The sequence below is a fragment of the Protopterus annectens genome, chromosome 5.part0 (genome assembly GCF_019279795.1).
Source record: "Protopterus annectens isolate FY-2018-M chromosome 5.part0, PAN1.0, whole genome shotgun sequence".
Taxonomy (NCBI): Eukaryota; Metazoa; Chordata; order Ceratodontiformes; family Protopteridae; genus Protopterus; species Protopterus annectens.
The window spans coordinates 1,059,752,657-1,059,771,846 of NC_056735.1; the positions used below are offsets into that span (position 1 = coordinate 1,059,752,657).

The 19,190-nt window shown below is 34.6% G+C and overlaps 1 protein-coding gene across 1 annotated transcript in view; it reads right to left on the reverse strand.

The window, feature by feature from the left end:
* Positions 1-19,190, reverse strand: part of LOC122802059 (neuroendocrine convertase 2-like) — a 509,583-nt gene that overhangs the window by 158,987 nt on the left and 331,406 nt on the right. Inside the window, exon 3 of the mRNA XM_044071777.1 lies at positions 13,263-13,420. Within this exon, the coding sequence (XP_043927712.1) occupies positions 13,263-13,420 (158 nt within the window). The remainder of the gene's footprint in view (positions 1-13,262; positions 13,421-19,190) is intronic.

Below are 19,190 nucleotides of genomic sequence, written 5' to 3' on the forward strand. Positions count from 1 at the left end.
TGACATTGTAATCTGTAGTGAGAGTAGGGAACAGCTGGAGGAGACCCTGGAGAGGTGGAGATACACTCTAGGGAGAAGAGGAATGAAGGTCAGCAGGACTAAGACAGAATATATGTGCGTGAATGAGAGGGAGGATAGAGGAATGGTGAGGATGCAGGGAGTAGAGGTGGTGAAGGTGGATGAGTTTAAATACTTGGGATAAACAGTTCAGAGAAATGGTGAGTATGGAAGAGAGGTGAAGTAGAGAGTACAGACAGGATGGAGTGGGTGGAGACGAGTGTCAGGAGTAATTTGTGACAGATGAGTACCAGTAAGAGTGAAAGGGAAGGTCTACAAGAGTGAGACCAGCTATGTTATATGGTTTGGAGACAGTGGCATTGACAAAAAGGCAGGAGTCAGAGCTGGACGTGGCAGAGTTAAAGATGTTAGGATTTGCACTGGGTGTGATGAGGGTGGACAGGATTAGGAATAAGTATATTAGAGGGTCAGCCCAGGTTGGAAGGTTTGAAGACAAAGCCAGAGAGGCAAGATTACATTGGTTTGGACATATGCTGAGGAGGGACGCAGAGTATATTGGGAAAAAGATGCTAAGGATGAAGCTGCCAGGTAACAGGAAAAGAGGAAGGCCTAAGATAAATAAGGTTTATGGATGTGGTGAGAGAGAACATGCAGGTGGTTGGTGTAATAGAGCAAGATGCAGAAGACAGTAAGAAATAGAAACAGATGATCCGTTGAGGCGATCCCTAACAGGAGCAGCCAAAAGAAGAAGAATCTTTATGTTCTACTAACATCATATGCAAGTGTACCACCTACCGACCACCTGATACCACAACAGACATACATATAAAACTTTCTGTTTTCTAGTTTTGTTTAAAAAAAAAATTAAAAAAATAAAAAATGTTAAAAAAGGATTTAAAAACTGAAAATAAGAGGAAAATCATTGCATATTATATTCAAAAGAGTAATCACCTACCGCTATCACTGAATAATATATATTTTTCAAATTCTGATAGAAGGTTATAGATATATGATTTACCTCCAGTTGGTTGACTAACACACATGTCAACCTCCTGAAGGTAAACCACTCTACACTGAAAACTGAAACTTTGCCTGCCTAGTATGCATGTGCCTTGGAAGAACCTCAGTGCATGTAACTTTAAAGAATTGATTTTTGTAGGTGGCAACCAACAACCAATGGAATATATATATATATATATATATATATATATATATATATATATATATATATATATATATATATATATATATATAAATATATATATACACACATATATATGTATATCTATATACATCTATATATATCTATAACTGTGTAAATATATATATATATATATATATATATATATATATATATATATATATATATATATATAAACTCTAGCTCTGACACAGGAAGTGAGGTTATATGTGCAGAAAAAGAACTAAAGGAAGCTTCTAGCAATTCCAGTTGTATATTAATGTTTCGCACACCAATAAAGATTCACTGAAAGACTGATATAAGACCACAGTAAGTTTTCATAATGAACAATCTGTCCAGCATGAGCCAGGACCACTGTCTCCCCCATTCTGGGATTATCTCAACTTGATGCTAATGGCAATATACCCATCAATGGATCCTTAGCAAATGATCTAGTTTTCAGAAACTCAAAATTGATACGGTCAGGATCATATGATTGAGTCTCTGAAAACTAAAACATAAAAAAAAAAAAAAAAACATACACCACAACAATCTACATTTTTTATGTTGCCCCCTTGCACCCCCGCACCCCTGTAAATTATATATACCAACTCTGAGATCACACTACAGTGAGGAAAATTTTCCAATCCACACTGTACCGTGATCTCCATTCAAAACCTTTGAGTTTTCAAAACCTCGATGATATGGTTGTGACTGTATGAATTTTGAGTTTCTGAAAACTTGATCATCTGATAGGGATGCCCTTCAATATACTAAGAAAAAGTGTGAGCCATAACATCATTACACTAGGTGAAAATAATCCCATTTTTGATTAAAATTCAAAAAGTCATTTAGAGTCTAAACAGATATCTAGCCATCATTTATAAACACTTAAGGGACGTTGAAAAGGTCATCGCTATTAATGTTTGTAAATTCTTAAATAGTGATTATAATACAGAAATCACAAATAAAGATATAACCCTTAGTTGGTCTGCCCACATAAAGTACATTATTCTCCTTTCTTGATAGTTTTGTGAAATAAGGACACCCACACACAGTAGTTCTGGTTATGCTAGAAACAGTTAGGCAAAAATAAATAAATAAATAAATAAATAAACAAATAAATAAATAAATCCTACCATACATAAGTGTGATACAAATACAGGTACTCCATTCAATCTATGGATGGAGACAATTCTCAGTATATTCTGTTTACTGAGAAGAGCACACTTGGAAAACACCAAAGACAAATAGAAACACCCAAAGGTTTAGTTGATTTAATTTTTTTCAGACCACAAATCTTTCAAAACAACATTCATTTTTTCCCAAAAAAGGTTGCACAATATTACAATCATAAATCATGTGTTGCCAAGCTATTTGATTATGATTTACACCTCCAATGACCAATGCCTTCCTTTTGTGTATAAATTTAATTTCTATGTACAGTGATAAATTATCTCATTAAATATTTCCAAGAGAATAATCTCCAAAATAAAGATGTTGAAAACATTAAACATATTTTTATCTATTGCAGTTAAAGTTGAGCAGCTCATTTACTGAGCATCATCCCAGTAATTATTTTTGATACATTTATACTTGTTGATTATTTAATTATATATATTTGGATTAATATGATCTGTCTATCTTCTGTTTTGAGTTTGTTTAGAAAATAAAGAATGGGTAGATATTTTCTTATATCTGATATTTAATCAAATTTTGAAATTAAATATTTTCTGTTGCTTTGGACTATAACTCAATTTTCTATGCCCACACCATACCTTAAGTAGTTTGTTAATCACTTGAATGCCTGTTAACATTTGATTCCAAAAGATTATCTCCCTGTGTTTTAAACTTAATACTTGTGAAAATATGGACTATCTATACAGTCTAGTATAAATGCTAAAGGGGCAAAAGTGAAACACCATGTTTTTATCTTAGAGCATTTATCTGTAAAATGTCTAAATGTTTTTATATGCTGTTTATGTAAGTAGAGTATTTTGGATTATTAGTATTTAAGAAAAAGAAACATCTGCTTAACAGACACTTTATATTATTGTTAAATATTTGTATATACTGTATGGTTATTAACAATAGCCAAGAAAGTGACTATAATTAATTAGAAAATAGAGGTTACTTCTTCATTTACGAAATGTATATATTCTATCACTGTTATAAATTAAAAAAAGAAATGTCGACTATTAACATGGAAATGAACAACATAAACACAGAATATAATTACTGACTAAAATTGAACTCATTAATAGTGGAATATTAATATATGCCCTTTGATAATTTTTTTACTGTTATGCTGTTTAATAAACTGTACCAATGTACATAGAACAGACTGATGAGGACACTTGTGTAAATAGTCATCTGTTTTATTTTGTTAGTGCATGTTCCTATATACAAGTTCAATACAGAATGTTAATAAAGAGTGAGGCATTACTGATTTCATGAACTTTAATTATAACCTAACTTAAGAAAGGGGTCCCTTCCTGCCACAGCATTAAAAGCCCTAAACAGTTGAAGAAATTAAAAAATATATATTTTTTTCATATTAGTCTTTATACAGAGTGTGTTATACATCAGAGAGATGGTTGAAGGCTTTTACCATGGCTTATTACTTGTTAGAGATATTTTGATTGCATAAACAAATTACTTGTTAGAGATGTTTTGGTAGCAGAGGTGGTACTTGGAATCCCTCATTTCCTAGAATTCCTCATTGTATTAATTTCTAGCTACAAATTCTGTACCATTTTCCGTTATTATGGTCAGGCAATACTGTTGTTTATATCTAAGCAACTGGTCTTTTTAATGGGCCTATTCAAGCATGTATTAACTCAAGTTACCATTTTTCTATGGTTCTTTTTATAGCTACAAGTAAATGTATAACTCAGGCCATGGAAAACTGCTTGCCCCAAAAAGCAAATGCCTAACCTTGCTTGATCAAATATTTAATGCTTAAATTTATACTTCAGTAATACAGCATAACTCTGAAACTTTAAATTATAAATATTGCATTAATTTAGCTGCCTTTTCAGAAAATATTTATGTATACATGCATGCAGATAATGCTACAATAAATGTAGGAATATAAAAAGAAGACTTTAACCCTTAATTGCATGGAGACTGAAAATGTAAGAATTTAAGGTTGTGCATTTCAGTAACTAGTAACATATTTGAAGACAGTCTTTATAAATAGTTGTTGACCAGTTTAAATTGCATACTATAAATTACATGAGTATATTGACTGGATGGAAGCTTTGTTGATATTTCTGAAGTACTTGGCTGGTGCTACTTTTCAACTCCTGCTCTTCTGTTTCTTTTCCTAGCCTGTATATTTTTTGTTATGGTAAAACGAATACAAATGTTTTGGACAAAAAAAATAAAAATAATGGGCAAAATGATGACCAACATTAGTGTGTAGAAACTTATGCATGAAAAATTGCTTTAAGAATCTCTTATTTGAAGATCTGTTTTTATTAAACACATTTCTCCAGCCCATTACACATGATATAGAGTCATATTTTGTACTCCTTTGTTTGACCACATAATCATTTCACCTAGAAAAGCTCTGCTGGCTTTAAATTGAAAATTTATAGAATGAGGCTTTTCTACAACAAAAATCACTGCAGTTTGAGATTCAATATATCTCAATCATGAATTCTGATTAAAAACACACACCATGTATTTTTGTAATCTAAGATGAATGTTCTATATCTGTCTTCCCAAGTACTGCACTCAGCAACAAATCATAACATTGCATATACACCTCCCCAATCTAGTTTACTTTCCTGCAATTCATAATGGTATGGACAAGTGGAAACAGTTTTGATCTAAGCTGAGTGACTTTACTTTCCCAGTCAACAAACATTAAATAAATAAATAAAAATAATCTGTACTGATCTCAAATACAAAGATGGGCCAGATGTTTTTAAAGAACTTTCTGGATCATTGAAACACTTGATATTTTAGGCTGCATTGTTCTGATTGACATAAAGTAGTTAGAATGTTAATTTTATTTCATTCAGACTTAATTTTTGTGTGATAAATTCATTACCTCTTTTTCATTTCCATCTTAATCTAGTTTATTGCTCAACAGAGCTGAAGCCTATTCTGACAAATAAACCTAGTAAGGTAGAAAGATAAGGCCTGGATATGACTGAATCCTTCAAAATGGAACACATGGACCCTCACAAGCACCCTCACATGCAATTAATATTACCACATAATGTGTAATGTAAGGAGGTTGGACCCCTACTATCTATAGTATAAAATATTTTCTTTATATTGCATGGCATGTTCATAAGCAAAGCCAGGTACTTCAAAGGATAATGTATAGTCTAGCAAATGTTACTGTTGTACTGCCATTTTTGAAATAAAACAGATTTATTTTACTTCTGACAATCCAGTTTATGAGTTGAAGTAATTAGTATGCACAAATCAAGGGATATTACTCATTTTTTCTGCAGTGATAATAGTCAGTCCTTTCTGAGTTATTTCCATTAAAAATGACATGAAGCTGAAATCCTTAGAGCGTGAAACGACTCAGTACTTTTTCCCTACATTCACTTGCAAGGTGTGGTTACATTTCCTTATGCTTTGTGTGTTAAATGAAGTTTGCAAAAAGCAGCAGTATCACTCTCTGTAGATTTGAGAAGGCATTTTATTTTCTACTTGAGAATAAGTTCTTAGCCTTTGACTCTCAACTGCATTCAGTTTGGAAATGCAGTGCTGACCGAAATTATCAAGGAGCAAAGATAACTTCACTTAAAGAAAACAGTTCAATATAAACTGTTAATGTTGTGTGTAATGAGCAGCATTTTCTTATCAAAGCTTCCATCCCCACACAACCGAGAATGCAGTTCCTAGTTACATATTAGCAGTAACTTTATACTGTTCATAGAAAACCTTTTTATGGTGGGTTACATCTCACCTTTAGTACAGTGGAAAGCTGATAACTTGATTATTTCATATTTTTCAATAAGGAGAATGAATGACCTGACACAGAAAGGTTAGTCATCTGAAATGAAAGGAAAGGGATTTAATGAGACTCACTTTTTCTATACATGGCAAGATTATATGAAAGGGCTTTGGCTTTAGATGTTTGTGAGATTCAGGAATTAAAATAAATAAATAAAGAAAGAATCCTGAATTACAATTCTGATTTGAAACATTATTGTCAGATAAGCTCACTCTTAACAAATTTATATAAAGGGACTAAATCAAGATTTGGATTATTAAGTCAGTTATTGGGAAATAACACATGGATTAACCTTTACTGTTAATAGGTGTAAGGAAGTAATATTGAGTACAATGCCTCATTTTGCATGTACCTCACTAGACACATGCAACAGCTGGAAAGGCCACAAAAGTACCTCATGAAGATGATCCTAGGCCTTAAACACATGTCCTACACGTACGGACTCAAAAAACTGCAACTATTCTCTGTCTCATATCGTTTACTAAGAGGCGATCTCTGCTTGACTTACAAAGCCATGTCTGACCCAGCTCTGTTAGAAATGCTACATCTAAAGAAATCCCAATCCCTCCATGCTCCAGAGACCTCAACCTCATTACCACAATCAACAGAACATGATGGAGGGACAGGTTCATAACCCAGAGACTGCCCATGCTATGGAATAGACTTGTCATACATGTCAAACAGAGTACCTCACTGGCCTTCTTCAAGAGAAATCTTGATGAGTGGATGGGAAATAGAAAATTCACCCCGGAGATCACTCCAGTGACTACCTGATAGAGGCACTGAGAACTAACATTGGGCGGCATGATGCCAGGCCACTTCTATGGGCTAGGCTTGTAAAGGCTTCAGGGCCATTAGCCTAGTACACACCTATTAACCTATGCACCTATAATGTTTAGACGGCATGAGACAGAGACTCAACTTATTTTGAGTAGTGTGAGCAAAGTCAGAAAAGTTCAAAACTTAAGGAAAATGCTGTCTGTCTGTATTAAAGCATAACCTATGAAGCTGGTAGGGTTGCTATTTAGAAGAATGAGTACTTTTCTCTCTCTCTCTCTCTTTATATTTATGTATCTATACCTCATCTTCATTTATTTATTTATTTATTTTTTTACATTGAATAGTGAAAAGCTGATAGAGTTGATTGAAAAGCAACTGACTGAAGTGTGTCTTTTTTAACAAGATAAGAAAACAGTGCAACTTGGGAAATTTGCCATTTAACCACTATAGTGTGGTGTCAGAGTTGGTATACATAATTAACAGGGGGTGTTGGTGACACAACCATACACATGGGTGGTACAGAAGGGCTTGCCTCCCAAAAAAAAAAAAAGGTTACACACATCAACATTTATATATCTATATATCTATACCTATATCTATATATCTATATCTATATAGCTATATATCTATAATCTATATATATATATATATATATATATATATATATATATATGCGCATATATTAAAAGGGACAGATATATCACACAATATATCTGCCAACTATTGTATATCTGAGAATTTTAAGTAATTTAAAAGCAGACTGGAAGACAAGATAAAGTTGTGAGGTTTACTTGTAACATAAAAAAGACTACGTTCAAGAATGACCTGTGGATGAGGACACAGGATAAAAAGAACGTGAACCCCTTACATTGGCAGCTGATACTGGTAGATACAGCACAAAGTCAACACAATATAATAATACAGAACATAATAAGTCTCTTGTATTATGCACTCAAATGATGATGTCTAAAACAACAAATAATAATATAAAAATGAAGGCACACAGATACTGTTCAATGACCTATTAAAATGCTCACTACTCAGTACAGAAGCCTAGCAATATTACTGGTAACACTGGTCACATGCTTCATATTGTATGCACTGCAGAATATTTTTCAAAATAAAGTGATATTTCAGTAATGTTAGAAAGAAAAAAAAACAGGATAGGTTAAATAACTTTTGAGTGTACTGCTGGGCTAATAAATGATGCAGTTAGCTGAGATCAAAGTTTCATGTGCATTATAATAGGGGAAACGTCTACTTTGAGGAATACAGTAAAAGAAAGAGAACATAACCCAGAAGGGTTTTAACATGGAAAACATACCACACATAGGGAGAAATTAACTTTCTTGAGGCAATGGAGTACGATTATTTCTTCCTGATTTGCTGAAAATATCATACACTGTGCTATGACTGGGCACAAGGAAACCCATGCTTTTTAAAGACTTGGTAGCCTTTTTCTCTCTGTAGTTAAGAGTTTCATTGAAAACAGAGTATAGCAGAAAACCTCGCTTTTAACACTAAATATTGTGAGAAGTTTCATCTAAGACTGTCACAACTACTGGGTCATTGTTTGACAAGTTTAAAGAATAACATTGGCAACATTTAATAATCTGAAATGAATATTCTAATTAAGGAGGCAGTGAAATTTTAACTTCTGCCAAAGCCATACAGAGCCATCTGATCTTAGACTGGTTAAATATACTCAGTAGCTCAGTGATGATGTTTACCTGCTTTTCTGCTCAAGGAGCATATTTTTGAATATATTACTTTAGGAAAGTAGCTGCTGAGCATGCATAATTAGACAAATGATGCACGTATTATAACCTATTTTGCATATAAATTTTTCCAACGGTTGGGACACCTACCATTATTTTACTGTGGTAGCTGACAAGAAAATTATATACAGGGTTTTATACTTCATGTCAGAATAAACAATGCATTTTTGCATTTGAAACAAACACATACACATACATGTACACACACACACACACACACACACACACACACACACACACACACACACACACACACACACACACACACACATGCACACATTCATCCATACACTTACTTTCAACTATTCATTTGGATACATTAAAAAAGGCAAAATAAATAATTCTATTTATATTCATTTCCTCAAGATCATTTCTGTACATAGTGAAACTTTTGACTTTGAAAATTTATACAGGAATGTTCAAGCTATATTTTAGGGTGGCAGAATGCTTATGGTACTTAAGATGAGACACTTTTATAGCAAGCATTTTAAACAAAGGTAGAATTTTTGCCACATAGTTCATTGAGCATTCATTATCTTCACAGAGGATAATTACATGGATAATGAATCTAGAAAAACAATACCTTCTCATGGACAGTAGTATGGGTCTATTCATTAATGCCAGCAGTTTATAAAACGGTGAATAAGCTCATTTCTCTGTACAGCTAGCTGTGATTCTTTCATAAAAATGATACTTCTCAGAATTGTGCCATCTGTACACCCACCAGCTCTCTTTTGCACATGAGACAGAATTGGTCAGATATCTTCATTGTTATATAAGTAAGGAAAACAAACTGTTGCATGGTGAGCTAGTGATCCAAGTTAAGCACATATTATGCAAGCTCATCTGTTTGTGCAAGTATTACAATTCATTGCTTTCTTAGATTTCGCAAGGCCAATATGGCCATTCATGCTTTGTCATTACCTTAAATCTTACATGCACCTTTCACCAGGAGGGCCATAGTAGTCAATCCCAGAGTAAATGTGTGGCTATCTATCCACTCACCTATGTTATGCAAAATGAAGAAAATGAGCCATACTGCTTAACCCTCAGGGAACGTTTATTCCAGAGGTTTGTGAGACAGTGGGCTATAATCCAGTTATATTGACTGACTTGGCCCCAAGGGTCTTCTACTTCTTCCTTTTATAGTGTAGTTCTCCTGCTTGAAATATCATTAACATGCTGTAACACACTCAGTCATGACACCCTATCGAATTGTCAAAACTCATAACTTCTAAATGCCTAAAATAAACACACTGAACATACAGAACTGCTAGTGTCAAACATTACTGTTCTCCTTTAAATTATTGCAAGGTATTCCTTTCGCTTACATGCCTTTGTTTTCTTTTATTCCTTCACCCACTTATCAGACACTTTTATAAAAAAAGGTATTAACCCAAGTTAATCCAAATGATGAGGAATATTATATTGCTTAATATTGCCTTAAAAGCAAGAAATAATATAAGTTGTAGATTACGGACTGATGGAAACATGCTCCTAGTGCAGGACCCAGGTGCATAATAAGGTTCAAAGCATTTTTACTGAGTGTCTTTAACAGCAGGGCCGTGCTTTTACAAGAAAATAAATCACACCTGAGAGTGTCTTATTCCTGTTAAAACTATGAAATGAATCCAAGGTGTAAACAACAGAAGAAATAACAAATTTTTGAAAAAAAAAAACTAACAACCCCTCGGATTAGGCTGCTTCTGTCAGTCTGTGTCACTCACTCATGTATATATATATATATATATATATATATATATATATATATATATATAGTCATGACATTTTGTTAATTCTGGGGTTTCTACATTTTATGCCTGCAGAACTGCACAAAACATCATACTGAGCTCCTATAACATGAAGTAATTGATTGTCATATTGTTATGATAAACAATTTTCACCAAAGAAACTGTCTCAGCTACATTGAGTTTATTTTTATCACTGCATTCACAATCCCTTTTGTACCTTTCTTCAGGGTTACTATGATTGCTTAATTTAATTTGCTGGTCATGTATCTTCCACTGTGCCTGTAGTATATGCCATCCCGCATATCATAATTTGAATATGGGACAGTAATAGCCTTTTATAACTATTGAGCTTCACAGAACACCATATTCATCTCCTATATAATGTGGCCAGTTGTTCTGTTAAAACGTCTTCAGCAAAAAAGGTACTCCAGCTGTATTCCAGTCCATCTTTTTATCACTACCTTTGTATTTCTTTTTATCTCCCAGCAGTCCAAGTAAATATGAGCTGAAGCATCTAGCTACCTTTGCATCACCTGTTTATCTCCCAGCAGTGCATGTGAATATGAGATGAGGTTTCTAACAGTATTCATTAATTTAATTGTGCTTGATGAGTGAGTAGAGCTTATTGAGAGAGACTAGGCAACTTACTAAGGACAGAACTATACTGCTAGTGAAAGTATTGTCCACACATGAGAGAAACTCGCCACCTTTCTTCTCAGAATTGCCATGGGGTCATTAACATACACCTCAAGTGCCAACAACTCTAGTAAACATGGTTAATGTTTAATGTTCCATATGAATGGCAGCTGTCTGATGAGTAGAGTACCCCAGTACTAGTACTACACTACAGTCTCAGGGTTTGGTATGAATCCAAGTGCCTAGAATGAACATAGAACAGGAAACCTTCTAATGTTTATGACATCAAAGGCAAATATACAACCTGGCAAATATGCAACCTTTTGAACCATTTGGTGAAATTCTACATTTTGAAATAACTGGCCTGCTGAAGTAGTACTTCTCTGCTATTTTAAGCCATTACTGGGAGAATGTGATACACCTTTTGATATGCATAGGGAAGGGGAGTTGTAAGTCTGCCCAAGTGCTTTGTAGCATAGAGCACTGCATGTTGCTTGAGTAAAAGTGCTGCAGTAATGGTGTTTATAAAAAAAGAGTGAAATAATCTTGTTAGCTAATCAATATAGACCTACCAATCTGTTTATGAAGCATTGTGATACTGAAACAATATAAATTGGAGAGCTGCTGACATATTTATCAAATATAACTGCACACAGAACAGTATTGACATTTTCATTTTACTACACTGTTTTAATGTTACCTTACTATAGACAGCAGCCTGACACAAAGCAGCTCAGGCCAGCATAGTCACTATCTTTTAATGTAAATGCCTTTACATTTTTAAACTTCTCATGCTGCCATTTTGAAATTAGCAGAAAGCAACCTAACAGTGTTAACATCTGAAGATTTTTTTACTGACAGTAAATGCAGAAACCACATAAATAAGATATCTGAGCTTATTATTTCATGTCTGTAAACATTGACAGAGATACCATGACATTAATACAAATGCTGCAGTATTACAAAATAATAAACCATATTATACCATATGCTGGAAAATGCATAATATATCATGTACCATTCAAGTCACACTTGTTGATCTGGGCAAAGTTTTTGACAGAATTCCCCACTCAGGCATAGTAGAAAAGCTAAATAAACCATGCATACCCCCCATGTCACCTGTTGGATTGCCAACTGGCTCACAGATAAGACACAGGAAATCAAAATAAGAGAAGTTACCCATAGAAGGAGACCAATCATCAGTGGAATCCTCCAGGGTCCTTTGCTGGGACCGCTCTTGTTTGATGTCTACTTTGTTGAAGTAAAAGCCAATACCAATGGGTGCTGGCTGACTATGTCTGTAGATGACTGCAAGGAAAGAGCAGCCATTGAATCCCCATCCTGCAGGAAGGTTGTCCCAAATAAATAACTGGTTCCAAAATCATGGACCTCAACTAAATGCCGAAAAATGCAGTATTGTATCCTTTGGTAAGTCACCTAATGCAGGGAACTTCACAATTCACTCAGCTAGTTTATGTAATATACAGTAAGGCAGACTCAGTACATCATATTGTTATAAGGTTCCGCAGAACTACAGAGTGCATGACTAGCCAGATGTCTAACTTTCCTTAAGTAGATTTCTGCAGATGTTACTGGTTTTATTTCAAGTTCATTGTCTAGAACCTAAATAAAGTGTATGCACCGCAGTTTGTTGATAATGCTATACTATAGTCATCTATATCATAGTTAAAGAAGAAAACAGTAACAATACTGCAATTTTATTGAATTTAAAACCATACGCAATAATTAAATGAACAAAGGCAAAGAAGTTAATATGTAAGAGTTTTCTTATATCATCCACTATATCTTGTCAAAGCTGGAGCAATGCATATAAATAACATTTATTTTGCATTTTTCTCTCATTAACAACGTTTTCTGTAGGGTGTTATGCCCCACTCTTGATAACCACTATATACTACCTACAGCTTTCACTGTACAGGAGAAAGGGGAAAACGACTATGAAGACAGTCAGTTGCAGCTTCAATGAGCGTTGCCTCCGTATATCATTAGGTTTCCATATGTAAGTGCTGGCCATAGTACTCACATTTTACCTTGATCCTTCACTCTGCCTAATTACAAATAGTTTCTATTATTTCTGTGACGCATTGTTTAAAATGGATTTACTGTAATCTTACCATAACATTGTCCTGATCTGGAAGTATATCATTTTCATCTACTTTCTTTAAGTTTTCATCAAGGAAGGCTTTGACAATCTGAAGTCTTGTCTGGTCATTTTGAAAGATATCTCCCAGCTCCTGTTTTTTCATAACAGCAGAGGTTTTCATTCTGTCAGCTTCAAAGAACATTGAATGTTAGTCATTTTGTTTCTGAAGACTTGCTATTAAGTTTCAGTAAGTTTCTTTCTAATGAGTTTACAAATTTCAAGTTGGTGATTACAACATCTATAATCCTTTAATGCTGTTCTCATGCAACAGGTCTTCCTTTATTATGTCCTCTTTATGTAATTTCTTCCAGCCTCTGGTCTAAAAAGCAATATAACCTAATCATGGGCAATATGCCCAGTATATGTTGACCAAAATGAAACAACACTTCAAAAACACGAAAAATGTCTAGTAAAGCACATCCTTTTAAGAATGCTATTATTTCAATATGTGTCATAAAACTGGATAGATGTATGAATTGTAAGAGATATGTAAAAAAAAGTCACATTCTATTAACAATGTGATGAGCAATATACTAATTATTTAAACTCTCTAAAAATTCTTAAAAACTTATTTAAATCTGCATTGCACCATCAGACATAATGCCAAGAAATTTCTGTGCAAGCAACAATGGTTTTTCTTTCTTTCCTTCTTTTTTTTTTTTGAAAAAGGATACTAAATGAATTAAGTGATATAGCTATAAACTCCAGAGGCCAGAGAAAGCGATGAAACAAAATATACACCACAGGTTTGGTTATAACTCTGGCTAACCCCATTTATACTAAAACATTTTTGTTATATCACTTACGTATCAAAGTACTGCATTCTGATTTTGGAATGAATGTTGCTGACAGAATTAAGGAATGCATGAATATTGGATATGGGAATTATAATATAAGAGAGTTCAAACACTGTCTGGCAATACTTCAGAGTTTATGTTTATTTAATAGAAATCATGTTTATTCTGGAGCCCTTTGCAACCTGTCATCACCACCAAAGAACATCTGTGATCTGAAATGTGATGTGGCTTAGAAATATCAGACAGATTTTCTCAGCAGAAAATGCTTCTACCAAAACCTCTGTTATTTAGAGTGGCCTTGTTCCTCGGTGGAAATTTAATACACATGCTTAACTCTGCTTCAACATTTGCAAGAGAAGAGGATTTTCAGTTAATAAATACTGTAAAAAGAGATATATTATTATTATTATTATTATTATTAGTAGTAGTAGTAATAGTAGTATACTAATTTTGAGAAGAGCAACCTACTAGGTCATGAGTCATTGAACTAGGAGTGTTCAGCAGAATAAATGGGGTTGAATCCTGCTTTACTCCTGTCCCATCCCAATTCCCCAGGCACCCCCTAAGCTAACAATTTTATTGTTAATCATCCTCAATTACAGAACTACATCATCACAATGACATGTTCATAATATTCGCTACATACACTAACACAAAGATTTATAACATACTGCAACATCTAACCATTGTAACATGCAGTGAAATACTCTACCTTATGCTATTTCAAGTTTTTTCAGTAACTTTATATAATTGTCTCTATTATTGAAGAACAACTATTCCAAATGACACAATGCTCATTCATCAATTAATTATTACCACACTACTGTCCCTCTCATATCTAACATCCTACCACTCATTCATTCATACCAACCTTGTCTTAGTCACATTTTGATTTACGTTTACACATTGATTGACTACACAGTAATTACCCCACCCCATACAGCTACACTGACATTCACTTTTTCAAAGTTACCTACCTGAAACTGTTTCAAACTTATTCCATGCCACCCACACAATCACAACCCAAATACAAATGTTTTCCCTCCACCCACATCCTTCACAGTGGGGTACATTCACCCTAATCTTAGTCCAAAATAAAAATGTAACCTACTCACATTCAAAGAGCACATTAAAGCTCCTCTAAAACTCCTTAGCATCAGGTTAAGAAGTATGTGCAATAACTCGCAGACCTACATGCATGGATTTCTGAACACCTCCTAGAAAAAAATCAAAGATAAGGAAACACTTCCTCCAAGCCACATTATGCTATACTGATATGAAGAGTAAAACGTAGGTGGGGTAGCCATTTTTTTACACTGACACGCTTCACCTTAGACCCTCCCAGTACATCATTCTTCAGTTCAATAATGCTGAGTTAATTTTCTCCTTCTTCCAACTTAACAACCATAAAAACATCTTCTTCATTGCTCTATACAACCCCCCACCCCAGGCAGTATCATTCCCTGCAGTTGAAGATATACTATACTGGGTAGTTAATAATATTCTCCAGGAAACAATTATTTTAGGTGACTTTAACATAGACTGGAACTCAGTCATCACAAATAAAATCTCAGCACTCAATAAGCCTATATGGATTCATACAGGTTACTACTATCTCATCTAGGTAAAACAAATCAAACAAAAACTCATCAATAATACACTGGGTTCTAACATTTGGTCCTAGTAAAATTACATCCACTGGCACTTTCTCAGACATGCTTAGTGGCCATCTATCAGCTTTTGCCTATGGGCACCCCATATGCATCCGAAAAGAGGACCACTATAACATAGACTGTAACATCACAAACTCTGATAAACAAGAATTCACACCTACCCTAAAATCATGTAACTGAAACATATTGAAATACCTACTACTAGATGATGCTGCACTTTAAATTAATCATATCTTTCTTGATATACTCAACAAAAAAAGAGCAAGAGTGAATTCTGTGCCATGGTTAATGTAATAAACTAGACATTCAGGCAAAACTGCAATCTCACTAAAAGTAAGGTCACTGTAGATAATAAAAAAAAAAAAAAAAAAAAAAAAAAAAACTACTGTGCACCCCACAAGCTTTTTGGACTTCATAAATACAGTCCTACATCCCAACAGAGTCAGCTAGCCACCATTTTCAACACTGAGTGCATTCAAACTGTTGCCAAACTCATCAAAACCAACAGCAATGCTAACCACCCTGGCTGTCTACAAAGTAACATACACAATACTTCTTTAACTCTAAGACTGATCTCCATAACAACCAAAATATTTCTGCTCAAATTAAAACCCATCACCCTATCCATAAATAACCTCCCAACCAAATACCTTCAGATCATGGCAGATGCAGTAGCCTATCCAGTATCCATTTTAATCAACAGATCAGTTTAAGAAAACAACATCCCAGCTATTCTGTAAAACCTCGTACAGCCTGCCCTTAAACAAAGGAGGATACCCTGCAAAGTTATCAAACTACAAGCTAATTGTTATCCTTTCTCTCCTCTTCAAAATCTTAGAAAAAAATATTTATACTTATCTGCTTTAATACCTCACAGATAACAGTATCCTTTCTCCTACCCAACATAGATTTAGACCAAATCATAGCACAACAGGATGCCCTTTTGGGCTTTGTCAAGATCATCAAACTTATTAGAAACAATGGCAAAAAAAATGGTTTCCTCATTGTTCTGGGATATGTCAAAGGCTTTTGACACTGTCTTACATGATAAATTGCTCCAAAAAACACAGTGCATTAATGCAATCCAGCCTTAAAAGGTTAAATAGCTGTTAAATCAACAGACAACAAACTGTTCAGCTCTGTCTTCCTTTTTTCCAGCAGTTATTGCTGTACCTCAGGGATCTGTCCTAGGATCCCTACTATTTAATACCTTCATAAATGACCTCTACAAAACCCCCACGCCTGCAACTCTCATTTGTGTAGCAGATAATATATCTAAATTCTAAACAGTTACTCAAGAACCCTTCTTTTCTATTAAAGCCTGGCTACACAGACACTAAATTCTGCTAAATTCTAAAATCTAAACTGCTTGTTTTTACCTCTAAATCTTTCTTACCACAATCTGGACTTCAAAATAATTTTCCCAGGCACACAAATTCAACCAGTTACATATACAAAGTTGCTATGTGTTACTATAGACGAAAAGTTAAAATTTGATCTGCATATACACGAAGTAGTCAAAAAGACACATCAATAACTTGGAACATTATAATGAACAAAACAGAACTTCACTGATCCTAGCAGAAAAATTACAGCATCCACCTATCTAGTACCAACACTATTTTATGCCTCCTATTAATTGTAAATCTCTTTGCCAACCAAATCTCCAATCTGCAAAAAAGCTACAGCAAAATTGCCAGATTTGCTTGTAACTTCCCTCTTTAGGTACCATAACTATACTGCCTCCATAGGTTAGTACTAGACTAACTGCCCTTGTGAGCCATTTTAAGCCTAGCCAATTATCCCTTGGGAGATTTGAACCCTGCACCTTGTGTTTGTAAGACAAGCACCATAACCATTAGGCCACCCTCCCAACTGGCTAAAACTACCTCTTCACATCAGATACTCACAATTAGTTGTTGCCCACATATTGTACATAAACCTAACGTGTCTGAACCTAAAATGTATCCTGCAAATCTACTTCTCAGAAGCCTGTACTCAACAAAGTCTTGCTATCTACTTACAAAACTAAAGTTTCAGCAAGGAAAGCCATTTATTCCATTCACACCCCTAAACTATGGGGCTTATTGCCTATAATCTTAAGATTCATTAACAACTTGTCCACTTATGTCCACTTTCAAATACCCACTAAAAGACCATCTCAAAGGCTCCTGGCTGTGATATTTGTTCTCCCCAGGCTAACTCTGACACAAACAGACTTCTCCCATATCAGCACTTCCCAACATTTTTCTTTTGGCCCCAATATATTTGGGCCTTAGTAATAAGCAGCAAAGACTCAATTACTCTCACTCACTCACTCACTCACTCACTCACTCACTCACTCACTCACTCACTCACTCACTCACTCACTCACTCACTCACTCTATAGGATCAAGCATTTCCTGACTGGCCCCACCAGACAACCCATATCCAGAAGCAACCTACATTCCACCCTCTGTTATGTTTCACCTATACTTAAAACCTCAGAAACACCGAGTTAAATAAATTGGAGTCTTGCTACAACAAAATAACAAGATTTGCCTCAAACCTCCTTTACAGATCACACTACTGCAATGCATTGCAGCATCTAAAATGACTAGAACTTCCTAATCTTCTGAGCTATAACCAACTAACCTTCATACACTACATACTCAGCCACCCAAATAGCTGTCCCTCTCTCAAATACCTTGTTCAACTCTATCTGTAGAACACTAAGGTCCACCAACAAAGGCCTGCTAACAGTTACCAAATCTAACACTGGCTTTGGGAATTCCATCTTCTTTAACCATGTATCTAAACTTTGGAATGCACTACCTCAAACAATAATTAATTGCTTCAATACAACTAAATTTAAACATCTGCTTAAGGAACATCTCTTCAACAAATGGATGTGCTCCTGCACAAACCCAGGCTGAATATACTATCTCTCCCATATAGCTCTACCAGGTCATACTATCTTATCTGATCTCTCTTCCAGCTTTCTGTCCCCTCTCTCTAATTACTAACATAAAGTGAAACCAAAAGTCCTGCCTCCCCCCTCTTCTCAATTTCTTACATATCTTGCTCTTTACCACTGTTGAGTCTAAGCATCTTTTTACTCCTTACATTTGGTAATACTCTACCAGGAATATGCTTATTCCTTATATGAAATCACTGCTTGTATTAGATAAGTTACTCTATGGTCTAAATAAGGCCACTGTCTTATATAGGCTAGAAATCTATATGGTGTAATGTTTTCTGTATGTTAAAATACTGTAGTTAGTTGCAATGTTAATGTTTTAAATATGGTTATGTTACTGTTATATATGGTTATTTGTAAATTTCTTTTTGAAGCTTTTCTCCCCAGGCCTCCACTGAAGATGGATCCTTGGCCCATATGGGCCTTCCTGGTAAACAAATGTAAAATAAAATAAAATAAATAAATTATAA